The following is a 23,042-nucleotide window of genomic DNA, read 5'->3' as shown; positions in this document are numbered from 1 at the left end:
AAGAATATAGATTATTTAAATGAAGTTAAAGTTTTATCTGTATAATTTAACAAACATATTTTGCTGCATTTCACCTTAAAATGATATCGTCATCATATGTAAATATGCGCTTTATAAAGTGGCCCAGGTTGTGAGATATTATAACTGTAGTGCAAGTTTACAGTGGGGTGATTGTACTTATAAGTACAAACCGTTCTACAAGGAGCAATTGATTGAGTGCATTTAAAGTTCTTGGGATTAAACTGTTTCTGAACCGCGAGGTCCGTACAGGAAAGGCTTTGAAACGTTTTGCCGTGGCAGAGACAGAGTGTCCTTAATGCCATATACCAATAATTCTCTTTCCGATCAGCTACTGCTGTGATTCACACTCAAATACAGTGATATAAATACTCCGAGTCGTGCAGTGAGAGTAATATGGAAAAAGATGATCCGCTGTGGCAACTCTTAACGGGAGGAGCTGAAAGAAGAAGAAGAAGAAGAAGAAGTGAGAGTAACAACGCTAAAGCAGTTATGGCATTTGGAATACTATGGCTGTTCCCTGGACCATTATATTGTTACGAGTTAATTACAATCAGATGCATTACACTAATAAACAATATGCGGTTAGTTTCTGTGTATTTATAAAGCCGCGTCATGAAAATAATGAGTAACCACACAGGAACAGTAGCACTGCTTTGACGCTGGGTGCCGCCAGTTTGCAAAACCGAGTGGAGAACTTGCGTACGACAAGGCATGAGGTACCGTGGAAAAGTGCGTGGATTTACGCCAAGTGTAGGTTTTATACATCGCGATTTGAACGTGGAAAAGTTCTTACGCAACATTTCTGTGCGTACGCACCATTTATACATGAGGCCCCAGGTCCCGAGGTTTTTCACCAAAGTCATATAGATCAAGCTATGTGTGTTATGGTCTTCTCTAGTCAACCTCATAATTTTAGACTTTACCTGTTTATTGGAACATAACGTCACTAACTGAAATGCTTAGTATTTAAAATAACCTTTTAAAATCAAGAAATTACATGTTATTTGTTTTTTGTTTCTAATATTGCTGTTTATTATCAACTAAATATACTGTTTACCTCTCATTCTTACTAGTTTCATTGGTCTCTATGAACATTCCTTAATTGTGTGATGTAAACCCACGACTGGGAGATAGGCATTTATGTGGTAAACTGCAAGAGGTGGTTTTGAAAGTTAGAGACACTAGTGTCAAACTGAAACCCAAAACCATGGCTGTTGGCTAAAGGAGAACAGCCAGAAGACAATTTCAAAAGATGTATTGTCACAAAACCTAAATATAAAACTGTCAATGAAGCTGAAAAAAAAAAACCCACCACAAGCCAAACATCATTAAATCTAGACTCAAAACTGCTAATGGAGTCAAGAGCAGAATTGCCATGAGATGAAACCAAATGACCATTGATGCTACATGTGCACACACTGGAAATTCAAGGGTTGAATACTTAAACCACATAAGAAGTAGCCAAAGCTGAAGTGAGAAACTGTGAATAATGACAGCCAAGAGTTGTAAAAAGTTGACAAACAAAAGAAATTCGGCCACCAAAATGCCAGACTCAGGATTCTTCAATAAGCCACCAAAATGTGTACTTGAAACCATGCAAGAATCAGTAGGTGTGCACCAAAATCTGGACACAAGACTGTTGCTGAAGCCAAAAAAAATTGTTGGAAATTAACAATCATAAGGCATTTGTCCCCGATGTTTCACTCTGAAGTTGTTTGACTGTTGGTCTGGAATATTGGACACTGCACTGAGTGTGATGCAGGGTTATAGAATTAAGAACCCATGATGTGGCACATTACTGCTTTCTGAGCGGCTGCCCTTATTAACAGTGTAGGCCAACACAGTGAAAACGGCATACAATGTTAGAGCTACAAAATGGCTATGTGATGCTCTTAAAAATAAACAACAGTAAAATATTAACACCTATGCATTAATATTCCCTAACACTTAAAGCCGTCAATTACCCACAACAAAATAGAAGACAAAATGGGGAAAAAACAGGCCCAAATTGTAACAAATGACCTATTAGTCCTTATATCACCTTTGTCTTTAAGGTAATAAACATTGAATCGCTCAATAATTTTATGACAATGGAGTGTTTTTTCTTTTCTTACCTGTTCCCAAATATTATTCCTCCGTGCCCTTTAATAGAAAATATTGATGCTTGAAATTTTACAGAAAAGGCTTGCTTGGTCCAACAAATTAATATCATAAATAATTAGAGCACAAGGTAAGAGACAGTTATTAAAACACAAAGATATTACTGTATGTTACAGTTGCATTAAACCATTAAGCAGAATTGTACTGTTTATAAAATAAAAAATAATAGTACAAATAAAAAGGCAAAATGATAGAAAAAATAGAAATTGGAAGTGTCCTCCTTAAAGTACTGCTAAATACAAAGAGGTTTTTGGTCCTTGGTAGTTACAATGGTAAAAGTCAGAGTCTAATTCTATGGTAAGATGGCCAGGGAAAAGAGCAAAATAAAAAGCTTGAGCTGGCTGGTTGCTGGAAAAAAATCCTTCAGTATAGCATGTTGGTTAGCTTTCTCCCAAAAAGAAACAAAAGAACCAATGTGGCAGTGGCATTTCATTATAAAATGGTATAGTAATATATTATGGGTGGTTAAGTGATCATATGTGCATAACAAAGATGTCAATTGCACTGGTTTGCAGTAAACTCCAAAGAGATCATTGAAACAGAGCTCTAAACACAAATAGATCTAAAAAAGATTATAAAAACTAGAAAACACATCATTCTAACAAGATGTGTTTTAACTCTGGGGGGAAACTGAAGCAAGTCCACGCAGATCCACATGCAAACTCCACACACATGTAATCCTTACTATGAGGCAGCAGCTCTACAATTTTATCAGTGTGCTCCTAACTTGTTGATTGTTAACATACTTACATTAACTGTGGCCTTAAAAATTGAGAAAAAAATACCATTTGTCTGAGATTATATAGGGTGGTCCAGATCTAATTACGTAATTTTCATTATGCTATAACTTAGTTTACATAGAGAATTCACAAAAAATTATTTTTGTTGCCGATAGATGGCAGCACCTGCCCTGCATTCCAAAATGGCTGGAAGACGGTCGTTTAGTACAAGATATTTCGAACAATTCTTTTGTCTTGTATTGTTTTCCTGCATTGCATTAAAAGTTGCATAATTAGATCTGGACCACCCTGTATTAGTAATACAGTGCATCTAGCGTGGCCACCCCTTAAATTCCGCTCATGTTTGCTGCTCTTTCACCTTTCTACTGTGCACCATTTTTCTGAACCGGGCTCAAAAGAGTTCTAAAGACTTGAAGTCTAAGATATTCGCCTCCTAATGTGCCAATCTTACTGTTGTGGTAGTAAAAATCCATGTGACGAAATGTTATGTTTAGCTGTACTCTGAAAACAAGTAGAAATACTAATCTTTTAAAACAACCAAACCCATATCTATTATAACACCAAATACTTATTGATTTGCAACGACAGTTCTGTCTTATTTTTATGTAAGCAAACAAGTAGGTAGAACTTAAAGAAAGCATAGAAGCACAGGGTTGTTCAGTTATTGGGTCTTGATTAAGTGTTTTGACCCACTCATCACAAAATTGTGGTAAATGGAGTACAATTCCAATAAAATATATAAGAATAGTATTCTAGTTTGGTTTATGTAACATGAAATATTTATAACACTAATGTAAAGTGCTATTTTATATTTGTATCTTATTCTTGATCTGATAGAGATCAAGAATGGCAGATGGCAGATTGTTTACTATTTTAAAACAAATTAAGCAAGGGCAGTGGTACAAGGTCATGTAGCACTGCTTAATTTGATCTGAAAGACAATACAGCTAAACCATTCTGCTTATGCTAGCGTAGGCGCTGTGCTAGGACAGCAAGGAGGGTGATGTCCTTGATTATGTTCTTAAATGTCATTTCCATGGCAAAAAAAAAAATAACACAATTTATCTTTTACTCTAATTTACTACACTTCAGACTGTGAGAGGGAACGTAGGGAGGATTGGAGTAAGGATTATAGAACAGTGGGTCATTTCTGGGAATAGGTGGGAAGCACTGCAGTTCGTTTTATTTTTTGTATTCTTTTCAACTGGGAGTTCATCTCATGGAGTGCTGCCTGTTTCTAAGCCTGATCAGTTTTGAAATCAAGATGAATGAAAATGCTGTTGCTATGGAAACCCTGATGTCCCCTGTCTTTGGGCAGTTGTCAAAGAAGCACTTAGGATTTAAAGTGGTAAATTCACAGGATGGCAGGGTTAGAAGGGTTTGTCTGTCACTGGTGTTTAACCTTTGAATTACATCTGAATGCAAATTATGCTAAACTTTATACAGTTTTGATCTGCAGTTCTGCATGAATTACTTTAAAACAGTGCTGTGTCAGCATACTAAATTTATACTCAATTAAATTACTGCCCTGTCTAAAACCTGAGCAAGCAGAAGATCTATTTTATCTTACTAAGAAAAAGGAAGAATATATCACACTAAAATAAGAGGACCATTTGGTACAAATGCAACTTGCTGTTTGTAAGCTTCCAAAGCGAATGGCACGTTTAGCAATTATATGTGAAACTGACAGCTAAGATCTAATCTCATGTGTTACCTCATTACATAAAAATGAGCAGACAGAAACAGTATGGTACAGAAACACCTTTGCTTGCCTCTAGACTCATTAATCTTTAGTATTCATAGGGAGACCAGATTGCTCTCTAATAATGGCATGTCACTTTACAGAATGGATTTACCAAGTCTATGCTTATTCTGAACTTGAATTGATTTCATTTCACACATTTCAAAGGCATAGCTCCAAAACTTTCTAACCCCATTAAAATACATTTTGCAAAAAAACTTTTTAAAAAGTGTGCATTACATAAGTGCAGCAAAGTAATATTTGCCACAAAGAACAATCAAATATTTCACACACTGATGTCTTCCATTTTTCTTTTCTGTTCTGTTTTTACCAAAAAGGTTAACCCTAACCCTTGTCACATGCATAGGCATAGTGTGCCATGCAGAAGGGAAATATAGGACAGCAATACAGTCTCTTACCTGTTTTCTATTCTACACTTAGGGATGAAGAATAAAACCCTGAGCAACAGCAGCAGCCCCGCCTCTGACCACGCCTCTCCTGGCATTTCTCCTTATAAAGAAACAGGGACTGCTCATCATTTGCTAGATCAGCATGTAGGAAGGCACACTAATATTGACTTACACTGCCTCAAAACTTTTTTTTTTGTTTTGCCTAAACTGTACAAGTCCAACTCAATTTCTAAGAAACAGGGTTATCACTGGTACTCCAGTCCTATCAAATAGTTCTTGTATTTCTTTTTGTACAATGTAACAAATCTCAGTCTACGGATATTGTGCCCTGGTGTCGGAAGGTTTTATGCTTATGTTAAAGTGCCTTTGTAATTAAACAAACAGGGTAAGTATTAGTTTTAAAAATGTTATGTAAATTTTATAATGTTTAATTTACAAAACATCAACATTTCATCTACTGTACATGTGGGTATCCTGCCACAAAACCCAGGAGCTCCAGGTAAAGAAAAGCAACATAAGCTTAACCAATTCTATACCTTGGTTTTCATATTCTCCATATAGCAACTTACAAAGTAATACTTTATCCTCCCCTTTTATCTTCATAGACTTTGATATCCATTTAAGTCAATCATATTTCATATTCCCTGGCTTTGCTGTCTCCACTCTTCTCTCAATTTTATATTTTTTTCTGTTATACTTTAGTCAAAGTAAATACCAATAAACATTCATTAAACAATACACTGAATTTGTAGCTTGCTTTTTATTTTCCAGCATTATTTAACTTTCACCAATTTTTAGGTGTGCTCCCATACAATGCAAAAAACTCCTACTGTTGTTGTAATTTCTGCCTGTTTTATATTACAGCCAGGGCTTTTTTTACCCTAGCTTGTATTTATTTGTTGCATTATTGTCATTTTTTAATTATTATTTTTCATTTTTAGATATTATTTCTGTTAGATTTGTTTATTGTTTGTTATTTATGTGCTGTTCTTTTAAAGGTGTTTCCATGCCTTGTGTTCCATGGGTGGCACTGCAAAGAGGTGGGATCGTCCAGATTACCAGACCTCCCTTTGGATATATTTTAAATCTGAAAAGAGGATCTCAGTAGTGGTGCATTACATTTGTTAAGAGTATTTAGGTAACTATTTTTTCATTTCTTATTTATGGATGTTCTTGCGTTTGTTAATGAATTTTGTTTTTGAATAGTGTATTGGAATTTGTTTACTTTGACTTGTCATTTAGGCATATTCTTTTTTGCTCTTTTTTATTATTCTGTCTTATTTTCCTGTTTTTGTTAATAAGTCTTCATTTATAAAGATTTCTTGTTTTGAGTTTTCTCAGCAAGCCAGAGGTCTACAGTTTCTCTCTCCACATTTTGGTATGTTTTGGGACTTCTTTGTATATTTGAACTTTTAAAGCCAGTTCCACAATTTTAGAGCTGCTTAGGCTGAAGTATATACATTGAGCAGTTCTTCTGGACTGAACAATGAAAGTACTAGTCTGCATCTGTGGCTCATTTAGGAGGCCTCACACCCTTTTCACCATGTCTGTGACTCACAAATATTATAAAGTCTGTGCCTCCATCTATCAGTTTGCAGGAAAGAACTCAGCTCCCAGTGGATCCATTGTGTTAGAATTTAGCATATTTATACTTCAAGGATATTTTTTAAGATGGTTTAATTTGTGTTGGGTTATCTCAGATATAGCACCCCGTACAACATTTTAAATTTTCAAAAACTCCCGTTGTAAAGCCGCAGTGAATTTTTAGACTCATCTGTCTTCACAAAGAAAAATGTTCTATGCAGCTTCAATTACAGATTAGTTTACTGTTTCAAACTTCACTTAAGAGGGGTTGCTTCAACTTGTAGATTTTGTATATTACTTTTTATTTTTCTTATTTGACAGCTGCTCCTGGCTGCAAAACAATGAAATACCTGCAGAACAATGCATGCTGAAATGGCTTTGGCTTGATATTGTACTTGTAGGAGCACCTCTAATTTGCAGAAACTTCATTCACAGCAACACATTTCTTCTGCTCCTTGAAATCATAGGGGGTACGTTACATGATGTCTTTGATTTCAAAAGTAAAATATTCAATCTGTTTACCTTATATAGAAAGGAGTAAAAGAGGAAACAAGCTTCCTAGCGATGACATGTCATGCATACATGGAATAAACCCGTACTCAAAATTTTCATTGCACTAAAAACAACCTCACAGTTTCATTGTTTGCATTGTCTGAGATCATAACGACACTATAATAGCAAAGAGCCACAATGATCTGCTATACATCAAAGTCAGACGCAGCCAAAAATTTTACTTTGAGACTTAGGTTGATTTTAAGTCTCAATCAGGTAGTTCTTAGAAAATTTTAAGGTTTAAGAAATTTGAACTACAATGTGCAATAAACTCCATCCATCCATCCATTTTCTAACCCGCTGAATCCGAACACAGGGTCACGGGGGTCTGCTGGAGCCAATCCCAGCTAACACAGGGCACAAGGCAGGAACCAATCCTGGGCAAGGTGCCAACCCACCGCAGGCAATAAACTCTCCATAGCCAAAACTAATAATAGCACACCAATAAATCAGTAATCTTAAGCTGACGTCTACTCTCTATAAAAGCTATTTCAGTTGATTTGCAAGTCTTTTTTGGGCTCTGTTTTAATTACATAATATTATAAGGCACTATTAAAACTATTTTGAGTACCCTAATAACATATGCAATTATATTCTATTAAGAGGAGGTTTATGGATGTGGCGAGAGAGGATATGCAAGTGGTGGGTGTGAAAGAGCACGATGTAGTGGACAGGAAGATATGGAACAAGATGATCCACTGTGGCGACCCCTAATGGGAGCAGCCAAAAGAAAAAGCAGAATTATTGTTACTTTTGAATATGATTCAATTTTGTCATTAGAAAATGACTCAATGAAATGACCAGAAAATTTAGAAATCCTTCAACTTTCAAAATAGTTACTAAGTCTCTGTAAACACCTGAATTATGCCATGCATACAATTTCTTGCTCCTTTTGCAAATGCAAGCTGATTCATCCTTGATTTTAAAACTACAGTTCATTTGCTCTAATTAAAAAATTATGGGGTGACTCTATTCTAACGTTGCTGTATAGATTCACAGATATGTCCTCCACCCCAAATATGTTCCTCATATCTTTATGCTCAGCAATTTACACTTGGGACTACAGAGCTGATTGCTACTGTAACTTAATGGTCCATTCTTCCCCAATCTCTAGACTCTAGTGACAAGAGAGTGAGCAAGACAAGAGAGGGCAGGTTTAGGTATTTTATTTAGCCATTATAGTCTTTAATGTTTTTAATGTGTCAAAAGCAGAAGCAAAGAGAATAGCTGTGACACCATACAACCTGAATGTTTTTGCAGCTGTCACAGACAATGCTGGTCAGCATTCAGTTAAGGTTACATTTCTACAGTTCAGACATATGATGGCACGGGGCCACTTGGTGACTATGTTCTTCTTGCACCTTCTCCTGCTTTAAAATGTGTGAACATGGTGAACATACCTGAAACCTCCTGGTCCATCATTTGGACAGATCATATCACTACATGTTTATGAATTACAGGTATCCAATGGTTTGAGGGCCTCACTTTTCACACATGTTGAAAGTCCAGAAAATTACCATTTTGCTACGTTTAGCTTCTCTGCCTTCCTTGTACCAACTCTTCTTGGTAGCACAGTAAATTTAAAGTTTATACATTCTTAACACCTTTAAATACATCTTAATGCTACAAAGATAAATCTCCACAACAACTCTAATACAACTTCCTTAAAATGTTGGATTTCTTAAGGTAGTTTAAACTGGATGAATAAAAAGCAATTTAAGCTCCACATTTTTTATTATGTAATAAAAAATGACTTTTATTAACTTTTATTAAGTCATCTGGTCATCTTCAGACACCTAAAGAGAAAATTAATTTAACCGCCGAGAATTTCTCATTACTATGAAGAATGTAAAACACTGGCTTTCGGTTTAAACAATATATTGGGCGTCCAATTTTTAAAGAAATATTGTCAATTTAATTTGACAGACTTTTAAATTTTGTCCCCCTTGGTACTAAGTGCTTTAATTAACTAAGCAATTGTTCCCACAGCCTCTGGTCTTAAGTGAATCTTTGCTGTCAAAAGCTAATTGGTGCAAAAAATGCTAACAACATAAGTTTTATTTGCACATACAAGAGAAAAAGAGGAGTGACAGATGGAGACAAACCGCAGTGTACAAAATAATACACACATAACCTGATTTATTTCTGTCAAAATTTAAGCAGGACCCAGCAGAACCTGTAACTGCAAGGACATTACTACTGTGTAGTGTAGGGAAGGAGATGGGCTATAGGACTGCTTTCTGACATAAGTTATTGGCATTGTTGCCATTGCCAGTAAACACAAGCTACCACTTTTAAGGGGTTGTATGTCCCATTACTTAGGATGAAGCCAAAGAGATTAGACAAAACCAATACAAATCAATTCATTAAGCATCAGCAGGGAGACCCATTGTCTTACACATGGGACCCTAGTCCTCCTTTGAATAGATAGGTAGGTCTGTATTTTTAAATAAGATGTGAGGATGCATGGTCACATGGGGTCACTACAGGAAATGGCCCCAGGAGTTGCCAGCATCATTGCTATCAGCAGGAATGGTCTCAGTGCCTGTCCCTGAAGTTTTCCTGATTGGAGCTTTTGAAAGCACCTTCTGGCCACTGGTATGGTAAACTGGTTTTTAAGGTGGAGGAGGACATATAGTTAAACTGGTGTGAGGAGAGAGAAGGAGGAAGTTATTTTGAGCAGACAAAAGTGGGTAAGAACATTAAACACCCCACAGCATAGTCAGGGTTCAACCCCAAGTTTAAAACATAAAGTTTAGTTTAGTTTATTATTGTTTGAGTATTTTACAGTAGTTCCTGAACATCTGTCCCTTTGATTTCCTCCCGATTTTATAATTTGTTTTTATTTTTATACTTTGGCCGTATTTTTTGTATTTTGGGACCACTTATGAGCACCCTTGCTAATCACGTTCTTTATCCATCCAACATCTTGACCCACTTATGCAGACCAAAGTAATGCAGGCACTCTTTATAATGATACGTAATTATCACAAGGAACTTGTTGCCTGCTTGCTAATGCACAATCCCAATTTTTTTCAGGTAAATGTGCTTTTTTCATTTTATTTAGTCCTTACCATCACTTCTCTTATTAAACAATTCATATTAAAATATGACTTGGAGAACGTCAGAGCCAAAACAAGTTACCTAGCAGTGAAGGTAAATGTACTACTATTAGAGATCTTTAAATCTCAAACTAACATAATGTTAGACACATCAGCTGAATAAGACTTGAAAAACTATGTTGAGCTCAAACCATTTTTTGGAGTTAGTTAGTGTCCAGTTCTTTCTAACATGTGCTAATGTATGCTTTTGATGTAAGAAATCACATTACCTGAGCACTAAAATTAGGTGTCCATGCCTAGTTGGTAAATGCAGTTTCCTAAACACAAACTGAGTTTACTCCTTTATATACCTAGCACCTTGATCCTCCTTCAGGTAAGTTGCATGTTTCAGCCAACATTTCTCCACTGGCTGGTGTTCAAAGTCGTGTCTCTTGACTGTTTTTTTCTATTGTTGTTTCATTCATTTGTACTAATGTGTTTCCCCAAGGGGTGGGGCCACCTGCCAATCACTGCTAGGAACTGCCCACCTCCCTACACATTGAAGGGTATTCTCTATTCCCTGGAAGTTCTTTTTAAAAGTTCTAGGGAGTGGAGTGTTTCTTGTGTTTAACTGTGCATTTGCTATTGCTTTGTGGATTTTTTAACATGTGCTCTGTTTTCGACAACACCATTTCATTCTGTTTTGGTACTTTGTTTGCTGTGGATTGCCTTGCATTTTCAGACAATTCCCTTGTGCTCTTGAGCTTCGTGTATTGCTGAGCCTTTTGTCAAAATAAACTTTTTATTTAGTAAAGATTTTTCAAACCTCTTTCTGTATCTAGTTGGAGTTTTGACAGTACACCCCTATGTCCAAGGGGACAACTTTTGAAGTGCTTTTGGGACTTCAAAGGAGTCATGACAGTAAGGAAGACAGAAGTTTTGAAGTAAGGTAGTTATTTCAGTTAAGAAAGATGTTAGGTTTCAAGTGACATAGTAATTAGTCACTATTCATGGTGCCAGAGAGTGACAACAGGTTGCATGTTGATTGACACATGCAAGTAAGAATTTTCACATGACAGTAATGAACCCATAACCTGCAATGTATTAGAAATTCTGATGGTAATGGCATGTGCTCTGCAACATGTCTGATTATTTCTGGGCCAGTTTCTGCTTTCTCTCTGGCTTTAAATTATTCTTCTTCATGTTGCTATTTCAGACTGATGTAAAAGGGTATGAGGGTATAATATGAGGAATCTGCTACTGGTAAGCAACCTTTATAAAATATGTAATTATCTGTGATTTTAGATGGTTCCTAGCAGAGCATTGTAACCCTATGCTAACTGCACAGGCAACACAGAATTACGTTCATGGTAGCTAATAAAAATATGCTGGGACCTTTTGTAGATGATTTAGAGTTACAGTAGAAGGCTAGGTGCAGTTGACTCAGCAGCTCTGGGGCTTCATAGCTATCTGAATATTAAGGTCAATTATAAAATTATTTATAATTAGACTTACCGTTGGGGTTTTCATTGCAAGGGCTATCATGAAGCTGTGCTTTGTAGTATGTACAAGAGATATATAAAACAGTCTCAGAAGAAAATGTTTTTGTTGGACATAGATGGAATCCTAATAATTGCTTAACCTAAAAAGAGTATTTTCTGATAGGAAAAGGTTTTCTTTAAAGCATATAATGAGAATTCCCGTCAGAATATCACTGTCTATATATTCAGGTCTACTAAGGAGGTAGACTGCATCCTCTTCTCAATATACTCCATAAAGTGCTTTGATTGCTTCCTTTTGTTACATCAAAATTAATGGGTAAAAATGATACACTCTTATAAGCTTTTGACCAAAACCAAAGGTTTTATAACATCAAAATATTTCATTTACATCTAGTTAATAATAATGTTTTATATCTTTTCTGAAATATTATAGTGCCTAGATCATGTAGAAAAAAGAGAAGCATATGTGTATTTTTTTTTCCTATTTTGCACCAGAAGATTGGATATTCAGATCTTTTCATTATAATATAGAAAACCCATCCTGTGCTGCCATCTGCTGGCTTTCTTTTTCAGTTTTCATGCATACAGATTTTAAACTCCTTGTATAATTTTGTTTTAGACTGCTATGCTTATAAAAATACCAGAGGTCTTCTCATGATGTGGTTCACTGATCACCTCTTAGATTTACAAAAAAAAAATCTGATACTGACAAACAAAATTTCTCAGTAATTTTGTCTAATAGAATTAATGTGTCTTTACTTCTTTATATTTGGCTTTCACTACTGTACACATAGGATATATTCAGTGATGCATATAAGAAGAGTTTAAAAATGTGCCATCATTGATTGTGCTGCCAAAGCAGTAGTAATTTTGTAAAATCCAATACAGACTTCAGTAATGAGCATTACATTCAAAATATTCACCTATAATGTAACTGTAAAAAAATCTGACATATGTAATATATACAGTTTATTAAAAATCAACATTATTACAATAAAACTGGCTTGGGCTATATTAATAGTCCACTTTCACAACAGTTAGCTAAAGCATAATGCAGAAGATGAAAATAAATTGTACAGTACAAGTATAGTAGAACAAAACAGACACACCATTGTTCTGCTACCCTTTAGGCACTGGCATTTATAAAATAAATACACTTTGAATTCTTTTCCTTTAAAAAAAATTAAAGCACAAGCTATTGTGAGGTTATAAGCCGAGTCAAGATTCACTCTCCCTTATGTAAACTTGCATTTTGACTGCAATAGCAATTTAATTACTCTAATCTAAAAATTAATGAGTTACAAAAACTATTGTTTGCAATGTACAACCTTTATAAAACATACCTATTGTATGAAATACAAGTACACAAGTCACACACACGCACACACACACACAAATGCTTCCTCTTACAGATTTTGTAATGTTGTACCAATGAAAGAAAAAGTACATTTTGGTATGTAAGGACTTGTAATGTGCTGTTCTGCGTTAACATACATCAAATAATTATACTTTGAGCAATTAAACTAGTTGAGTTTAGACTCCCATACAACCCGGGAAAGTTTGATTTTGATTTTTGTAAATATAACCAATAGGACATTCATTGCATTGTGGTATGTTTGGCAAGTAATAAAGGTACAGTATTGATGTCATTTGGAACTGTTTTCTTAATACGTACATCTATAGAATGTAAACGCCTCATTGAACTTGAGTATGCACAGTTTCACATCTTCCTCCATAAATTACTCTCTTCGGCAGTGCAATAGTTTTCATCAAGATAGGCATTACAGTGGATATTATGAAATAAAACTCTGGACGCAAGCAAGGCCTCTTCCAGCACCAAGGAAAATCCCACGAAAGAAGCCTCTTTGTACTCCTGTGATTAATTCTTGGTTTGTGCCGTATCTGGCCAGGGCGTTTTCAGTACTTTAATTTGTATTTCACCACTTCAAAGAACAGATTCAATGTTTTCACACATTTCATTGTCTCCTAAATGGTAAATAAATGTAGTCCTTGCCGCAGCAGATTTGGCGGTGCCAGCTGTTTCTAAAGTCAACGTGGAAGCAAAAAGTTCTGTGGGAGTCAGTTTTTCAGTACTGTCTTCATCCCCATGTAAATATTTTTTTGGATTACTCTTAATGCAGTGCCACACTATAGTCATCAGGATGAGAGCTGCAGTTTTCAAGCCTACAGAAATGCTGAAATAAAGGTATCTGTATGAGTCGTTGTTGTACAGAGAGCACGTTCTCCTTTTCCCACAGGATTCAGACCAAGCAAGGCAAGTAGAATCAATTGCTGCTCCAAAAACAAGAGGCATGGGAATAAATGCTGTGGAGTTAAAAACAGAGCAGGGAGTGAAGTAAGAGTTTGTACTTTACATAGTATTTTTAAACATATTTAATTTTCTCTGTCTCATATATAATATAAACAAATAAGTAATATTCCATCTTATCCAGAAGTAAGCCAAGTTTTCAAAAATGCCTTCTTTTATTAGCAAGATACTGAGAAATACTTGTGACAAAAGGAGATAACATACAAAGTAAAACAGAATGGAACAAAAATCCTCGTGTTCTCTAGGATTTCCTGTCAACCTGTTGGGTTGGCTTGCCCACCTCAGAAGTGACTTCATCCCCTTCTATCGTTCTTTTCTGTGTGCCCTTCTTTCTTCTAAAAGTTGATCAATTACACAAGGCCACCTTCTGACTCTGCATTCAGTTGGGCCACTGACATTTAGCCATCTTTAAACTTCACCCTAGAATCACTTCCAGAGTTTATAACACCATCTAAAACTTATGTAGCACTGTGTTTAGAAATGTCTGGCTCTTGCTTTCCTGGTATGCAGCATTAGTCCATATATCCCAAACTGTAACCCCATGGTGCCATGTTTTTCTGGAGGAGTCATCTGGGCATCTTTTAAATTCACCATAACCTGTTTATTACATAACTGTGGCTGTAATAATTACTATTTTGGGGTGTTTTTATAAAACTGTCACCTTTTACCATTGAGCTCCAAGGAGGTGTGAATGATTTTGTTATGTCTGTGGTGACAGAATAATATAATACCTGATCCTAGAATGGTGGTAAGTTGTTTGTAAATGCTCAGGGTATTAAAAGAGTTCCCAAGAAGATGTTTATGGTGGAGTAGATGGCACCCTAAACTATTTTAAATGTTCACTAGATGGCAGTAAGTTTGCACTAAAAGGAGTCATGTTTATATTAAATAGAAGCACCCAGCCTATACACTGACATAGGCGCCTGGCTTTTAAACATTATGTGAGAACTGTGAGGTTCAGTGGTTTCAGGGTATTGTGGTCCACAAGGCCTATTGGGTGAATATGGGGCAGGACTCACGAGGGCGGAGGGAAAGTAGCCACAGAAGTTAGGCAGAGGGACAACTACAAAGAGGAAAAAACAAGAGAAAAGTAAGAGGCAAAGTATTTGTTTATTGTGTTTGGAGATGGCAAAGAATAAAAGCATGTCCACTTAGCCCAGCTGCCCATTGGGGCAGACAGATTCTGATTTTAGTTTGTACTGAACTGATATATTATGTTTTCTGAGTTCATATCTTAGATTCTATTGAAATAAGTAACGTTCTTTCATTATATTATTGCTGATTGGTACCCTTCTATTACAATATACGGTATACAGTATGTTTATGTGCATTTGTATGTAAAGTTAAAGAATATTGAAAAAAATCACACTCCTCAGCCTTCCTGGAAAAGTCTATTCAGGGGTTCTGGAGAGGAGGGTCCGTCGGATAGTCGAACCTCGGATTCAGGAGGAACAGTGTGGTTTTCGTCCTGGTCGCGGAACAGTGGACCAGCTCTACACCCTTAGCAGAATCCTGGAGGGTGCATGGGAGTTTGCCCAACCAGTCTACATGTGTTTTGTGGACTTGGAAAAGGCGTTCGACCGTGTCCCTCAGGGAATCCTGTGAGGGCTGCTCCGGGAGTATGGGGTGCCGGACCTCCTGATAAGGGCTGTTCGGTCCCTGTACAACCGGTGTCAGAGCTTGGTCCCCGTTTCCAGTGAGAGTTGGACTCCGCCTGGGCTGCCCTTTGTCTGTTCATAACTTTTATGGACAGAATTTCTAGGCGCAGCCAGAGTGTTCAAGGGGTCCGGTTTGGTGGACTCAGGATTGGGTCACTGCTTTTTGCAGATGATATTGTCCTGTTTGCTTCATCAGGCCTTGATCTTCAGCTCTCTCTGGAGCGGTTCGCAGCTGAGTGTGAAGCAGGTTGGGATGAAAATCAGCACCTCCAAATCCGAGACCATGGTCCTCAGCCGGAAAAGGGTGGAGTGCCCTCTCAGGGTTGGGGGAGAGATCCTGCCCCAAGTGGAGGAGTCCAAGTATCTCGGGGTCTTGTTCACGAGTGAGGGAAGAATGGACTGTGAGATTGACAGGCGGATCGGTGCGGCATCCGCAATGATGCGGGCTCTGCATCGGTCTGTCGTGGTGAAAAAAGAGCTGAGCCGTAAGGCAAAGCTCTCAATTTACCAGTCGATCTACGTTCCTACCCTCACCTATGGTCATGAGCTGTGGGTAGTGACCGAAAGAACGAGATCGCGAATACAAGCGGCTGAAATGAGTTTCCTCCGCAGGGTGTCTGGGCTTTCCCTTAAAGATAGGGTGAGAAGCTCAGTCATCCTGGAGGGACTCAGAGTAGAGCCGCTGCTCCTCCGCATCGAGAGGAGTCAGATGAGGTGGCTCGGGCATCTGATCAGGATGCCTCCTGGACGCCTCCCTGGTGAGGTGTTCCGGGCACGTCCAACCAGGAGGAGGCCCCGGGGAAGACCCAGGACACGCTGGAGGGACTATGTCTCCCGGCTGGCCTGGGAACGCCTTGGGATTCTCCCGGAAGAGCTGGAAGAAGTGGCCAGGGAGAGGAAAGTCTGGGCCTCTCTGCTTAAACTGCTACCCGACCCCAGATAAGCGGAAGATGATGGATGGATGGATGAAAAAATAGGAGAAATAAAGACCCACTCCATCCATTTATTTGAAACTCACTTCAAGGTTGTGGGTAGCCATAGCCTATCTTGTCAGCTCAGGGCACAAGGCAGCAATCAATCCTGACTGCATAGGCATTACATTGTAATGTGCATTCACAAACACACTCTCATAAAAGGACATTTAGATTTGTTAGTTAACCTAATGGATTGTGGTAGGAAAAGTAAAGGAACCAAAGAAAAAAACATGCAGATGTGAAAAGAATTTGTACACTTACAGACATTGACCAGTACAGGATTCAGACCTAGTACAGTGTGACACTGTAAATGAAGAATACAGAACTAATATATAAAAACCATGTTACTCTTGAGAACTAGGGTTCTGAGAAAACAGCAGTGTAGCAAGACCTGGGTCAGGACCTGACAGGAACAAACTCTTCAGGTGGCCGAGATCTGTCTGACTACCTGGAGTAGCTGGAATAAAAGCCACTCCGTGAATGGCCTTGAAGTGGGGTGCTAACATAGCACTTAGAAAGCACTTTGGGGACATCTCCCAGTTGCTATACTATTGGTCCTGATATGTAGCTGTAGGAGATTTTAGAATGTGGAAACTGGCATGGTGTTACCTCACAGAGCCAAGGGAAAGAGTGACATACAGATTGCCTCTGTCCCACAATTAGCAGAATGCGGCACACCCAGGCAGCATGTATGAGCGGTATGGTGGAAGTGATTGCTGAAGAAGCCAAAGGTCCATTTTAAGGCCACTCACCAGCAGTCAGTGTAAATTGGATAATTCCATTCCTACGTCTCTTGCATCTTCCTGGTGATTACATTATCGTGATAAAAACACTCCATATATTTACAGTCATGTCTTCCTGGTTACTGTATACAAAATTATTTACTATATTTAAGCTTATTTTTAATTATTATTTAAATACATTTATTACTTTATTAAGTTTATTTAAAACTTATGTATTATTATTATTATTAAATGTATTTATTGTATATTTTACTCAGTACATATGATAATAATTGCCATCCCTATCTGTCAATCTCACCATCCCTTCTCCCCTCACTCATTACCAACACCCTGAAGGACTTATATTCCTCCACTTAAGGCAGTAACTCACCTCCAGCGCTACAGAGTGCAGTTATCCAGTTGCTATACCAATCCACAGTGGTGAAGAAGAAGCTCAGCCAGAAGGCAAAGCTCTCAATTTACCAGCCGATCTATGTCCCCACTGTCATCTATGGTCATAAGCTTTGGGTAATTAACCAACAGAATGAGACAGCAGGTGCAAGCAGCCAAAATGAGCTTTCTCTGCAGGGTGGCTAGGCTGTCCCTTAGAGACAGAGTGAGAAGCACACACGTCCAAGAGAGGCTCAGAGTAGGGCTGCCATCCCTTTGCATAGAGAGGAGCCAACTGAGTTAGTTTGGGCATCTCCCTGTGGAGGTTTTATGAACATGACCATTTAGGAGGAGACCCCAGGGAAAGGATTATTTCTCCCAGTTTGGCTGGCAACACCTTGGGATCTCACAGTATGAGTTGGCAAGTGTGGCTCATGAAAGGGATATGTGGGCCTCATTGCTAAGACTGTTGCCCCTGCGACCCAGTCTCAGATAAGCGGTAGAAAATGAATAAATAAATGAATGTGATAATAATGACCCTGTCTCCTACAGTATAGAGTTAACAAGATAAATGTAGAGAAATTGTAATGCAACCAATGCTATATTTGGAATGTTTCAACAAATGTCTAATTTCAACTAATCTTTTAAATTTTTTTAGCAGTAATATTGGGTGTATTTTCAGCATGCTATGTATGGCCAAACCCCAGCCATGTACAGATGCTGTTATTGTAGGATTGTGTTTTTTCCCTCTATGGAAATTATTTTACCCAGAATGAATTCAATAAAATCAATTGTCCAGTTTTGTTTATGTTCCCTTAACAATGACTGCCAGAGCTGCTCATTGATTTGGAGTTTTGAAGTGTTGTAGGTTTTATTTAAGAAAATGTAATGTATCAGTGTCTTATTTAAAATACTTTTGTTGTCTGTGTATTGCCAGGCTGCTGCAAAACATATTTTTTCAGTGTCTAATAATTTTCTGCATACTGTATAAATATTATTTGCATGATACAGCATATACAAAAAGAACTCTGCATTGCACAATTTTTAGAAATGTAACTCGGGCACTTACCATTTCCTTTTGCTAATGTCTAACAAAAGTGCAGTAAGTTGTCAAGTTGTTTTAGACATTTTATGTGAACATCCTAAACATGATCCAGCGGAGCTAATCTTTGTTATCCTATTACCATATAAAATCCCCTGAAAAGGAATAAACTATAGGAGAAAAGATTAAGCACTTGATTGATCTGCTTAAGTGCTATACAGTAAGAGCACATGCACACAATGAATGAATACATTTTTACTTTCAATTCAATGTTATATTCTGTGATTGAAAGAAAAAAAATGTAGTATAGAGAAAACAGATGACAATCAGTGCCATTGTTATTGAATATGATGATAGAAAATGACCTGAGAAACTCCTTTAGAATCTTTAAAACTGTTGATTGCAGTTTCTGACAGAGTCTAAAAGCTGTTTCAGCAGGCAGAGGAGAATCAGGTCTTTTTTATGTAACATAATAGTTCAAGATGAACCAAATGCATTTCTGATGCTTTATGTTAGATGTGAGCCGTTCCCAACACGCCTAAAGTACCTGAACTATTTGTAACCCTGAAAGCTCACTGTTACATTGCATGCTGATCTGCCAAGAAAGCTTCATTATTGATTATAACTAATGACAGTCTTCCTTCCATATATACCATTCACTCCATTACAGGGAAATGAGAGTCCAATTCTGAAACAGCAGCGTCAACTACAAGGCAGGAACAAACCTTGGATGGTACACTGGTCATGAACTGACCCCGTCAAGTTACACTGAGCCAATTTAGATTCACCAAGTGTCTTAATATGCTTAACTTTAGGATGCGGAACAGGAGTAGCTTATTTAAATGCAGGGATGATAGACAAATTACACTAACGTACACAAGGAACAGGTTTGGAACCCAAGTTTCTTTGAACTTTGTGGCAGAAGAGCTTAGTTAGTTACAATACTACCTATATATGTGTCTGACAGACTGAATTTCTTTTAGTGTCTGTCAAGTTCTTAACCACTATGTCATTTTGCTGACACTTTGAGTTGATCAGACAAGATAAGATCAGAATCACTTTTATTTGACAGGACTTAATGTAAAGGAATTTAACTTGGTAACTTGGTAGAGAACACCACACAACATCTCCAACAAATAGCATAAACAGCATACATTATCAACAGTTATAGAATAGTGCAATTATAAGGAGATGTGCAAATGATGACATGCAAGTGAAAGTGTGAGCTTTTAGTGTACATACACTGTAAAAAAAGGCAGGCAATGACTGCACACACCAATTCTCTTTTCTTATATATTTCATTAGCCTCCCATTCTGTACACTAAAATATGCCACTTACACAGTATGTTCACTCTCTAGCAAAATAATCTGCTTTTTCCATATGTACCACTTAAAATACTGCACTTAACTTACATTAAATGAATGCAATCTGAATACATTACTCACTAGTTAGCGGTGAAAATGGCTGTTAGTGACTATGTAGAATGCTGCAATTAGTGGCAAAATTAGAAGTGATTTCTAGTCTCTTAGACATTATAATTTTAAAAATTGAAACTAATGAGTTGTTGAAAGTTCTGCCTAAATGTTTCAGCTTGAGAAATGTTTCAAACCTCTAATGACAAGTAAAAATATTAAAAATTACTAATATTCAACTTTTAGAGTGTGAGGGGTCAGTAGCAGCAGTACGGCATTGTGTCATATAAGAGAGGAACTGGTGTGAATATTCATGTAAACCTTTTATACTGGATCTTGTCTTTTTTATGAAAATGTATATTTAATAAGGCTAAAAACATTTTTCATCCTTATTAAATAGTAATGTCTTCTAAGCTGGAATGAATATTGTATTGAATATCTTGAAACTCCACGATCCTGACCTGGATCAAACGTGTTTACGAATGTCATGTTATGTTTTAAAAACAAGCTTTCAAACACAGAACACTCTTTTCATTTAAGATACACTTCATTAGCAGGTGAATTCTGCTCAAATTAAGGCTGTGAGTTGAGAAGCGGCATTCTTTCTTTATTTCCAGGACAGTCTGTCTCCTCATTACATGACATAATTGTCTGTTTTTGGTCTGTTGTGACACATTTCTGACATTTAATTAAACCGTGACATTTCATTATATGGTACCTAGGGTCTTTCATTCTGCTTAAAATGCTCCTGAATTGTTTGTATGTAAATCTGAGATGTTAGTGAGGTTTTTTTTTTAATGACACATCGTTATGATTATATAGTGAAGCTTATGTTCAGCCAGTATATTTGTGAGGTGTCACAGCTGGAGTTGCGTCAAACTAAAGTTTATTTGCAACTATAAATGTTTATTCAGCACTAGTAATGCAACACACTTCAATAATTTGAACTATATTTAAAGGCAGTCATCACATTCCCACAAATACTGTAAATTGGTAACATTTGGCACTGCAGCATAGTCCAATATAAAAAGTGTTTTTTTACTCCACAACCCTGCCCTGTGCATTGAAGGTAATCCTAATACTTTTCTACCCTGGGATTGTAGTGCTATTCATAATGTGGGTGATATACATTTGATGACTCTGCTCCACAAACATTTCACTCACTAAAATCTTTCTTTCTTCATTCTTTTCTGCACTTCAGTCTGTTTTAAAAGTATGTTGAGTTCCAATATTTTCTTCTCTTTCATCTGAACCTTTGTATAAATTCTCACCTATGCTATCCCGTACTTGGAAACAAGTGCCAACTTTATGTTCAGTTCTGCAGTAAAGATTAGTAAAACTGTTGTGGCAACAGAAGCCTACTTTATCATTCCAAGTGGAGTTTACATTTTAATTACATCCCTGGTATCAAGAAGTCCAAATTATTAAATATCCAAATCTAGTTTATTGGTTGTTTATGTTCTACCACATGCCTGCGTAATGCCAGTGGACCAACTGCCAACCCCGGCTGTCACCTTTGTACCTTGAACACATCGGGCACCTTAATGCACATGTTAAGATTACCCTGCAGTGTTTACTATTCTTGCGTCTATTTTTTTCCATTAACATTTCTCTTGTTATTCAGATTTTTTCAATTTACCAGACCTCTCTTTACTACATCTTTCTGACATCTAGCAGAGGCTATGTGTCTTAGGGAAAATCACTGTTAAAACTGTCTTTGCCGTTCATTGAAAATCTTCTAACACCTATTTTTTTAACTGTCTGAAAATGTTCCTCTTTTAATTTGAATCTTTTGGAACTCTCAATGATGAACTTCCACAGAAACGGCGGTCCCTGTATCGAAAAATTGTTGAAACATGATAGATTTAGTCAGTGTGTAGGTGCACCTTGGGCTTTGCCAGAGTCCTGACACATACAGTATCTTTTTACCTCCTTGGCAGGGTGTGTGCCGAGCACAAGGTAGTTATTTTATTATTTGAAAAAATACGTCTAGGATTAAAATGCTTAGAGAATTGTATTGTCTTTGCATCTTAATTATGCTTCAAAATTTAACTTTCCATCAACCTCATTTTTTCCACCACTTTCAAATCAGAAACTTTGCTAAAAGGAACATTTTCCCCACCTCCCATCCATTTCTATCCCAGAAGAAATACTGATCAGTCTTGAAGACTCAGACAGCATCTTAACAATATAAAAAAATATTTTAAAGTACCTTCCTTTCAAAGATCCCAGGGTACAGTGGGGAAAGGATCTTTCTCTTGACATCTCAGAAAATGAGTTGAAGGCAGCCATGCATAGCATAAACTCTAGCTTAATATACACAAAGCGTTTCATCTTTCACTCTTAAGTCTTTAATCAGTCACATTTATTTCATTTAAAATTGTCCAAAATGTTTCCAGGGCAAGATTCAACCTGTGAACGTTTTGAGCACGCTCCAAATTAACATCATTCTGGACAAAAACCTTCAAATGCCTCTTGGTAACCCATTAACAGCTGTGTTTGGTGTACTCCCAATTAGGCTTAATGGAGAGAAGGACAAATTGATCGTAATTACCTTTACTGCCCTACTGGCATGTAGACTAATCTTGCTCATCTGGAAGAATCCCAGCCCACCGGTTATAAGTCAGTGGGTAAATTATTTTCTATAAATTGGAAAAAAACCTAATTCCTTAGAGAATCTGTTCAAAATTTTTTTTTAAATATTGCAAGATCTAATTAATACCATTTTAGAATAGTCATTCATGTTGGGGAAAAGGACATACT

The 23,042-nt window shown here is 37.1% G+C and overlaps 1 protein-coding gene across 5 annotated transcripts in view; it reads right to left on the bottom strand.

Annotated features, from left to right (window-relative positions):
* Positions 1–23,042, bottom strand: part of LOC120532665 (solute carrier organic anion transporter family member 3A1-like) — a 410,803-nt gene that overhangs the window by 47,633 nt on the left and 340,128 nt on the right. For 3 of the 5 annotated variants that reach the window (XM_039758916.1, XM_039758918.1, XM_039758917.1), the window contains one exon: positions 12,708–14,076. The exons of 1 other annotated variant lie outside the window; for it this stretch is intronic. In XM_039758916.1, the coding sequence (XP_039614850.1) occupies positions 13,697–14,076 (380 nt within the window). In that variant the 3' untranslated portion in view covers positions 12,708–13,696. Of the gene's footprint in view, positions 1–12,707; positions 14,077–23,042 lie in introns of those variants that run through there. One more of the 5 variants, XM_039758920.1, reaches the window with a different exon arrangement.

The sequence above is a fragment of the Polypterus senegalus genome, chromosome 7, assembly GCF_016835505.1.
Source record: "Polypterus senegalus isolate Bchr_013 chromosome 7, ASM1683550v1, whole genome shotgun sequence".
NCBI lineage: Eukaryota > Metazoa > Chordata > Cladistia > Polypteriformes > Polypteridae > Polypterus > Polypterus senegalus.
Note: the sequence above shows the minus strand (reverse complement) of the source record. Positions and strands in the feature narration are given on the sequence as shown.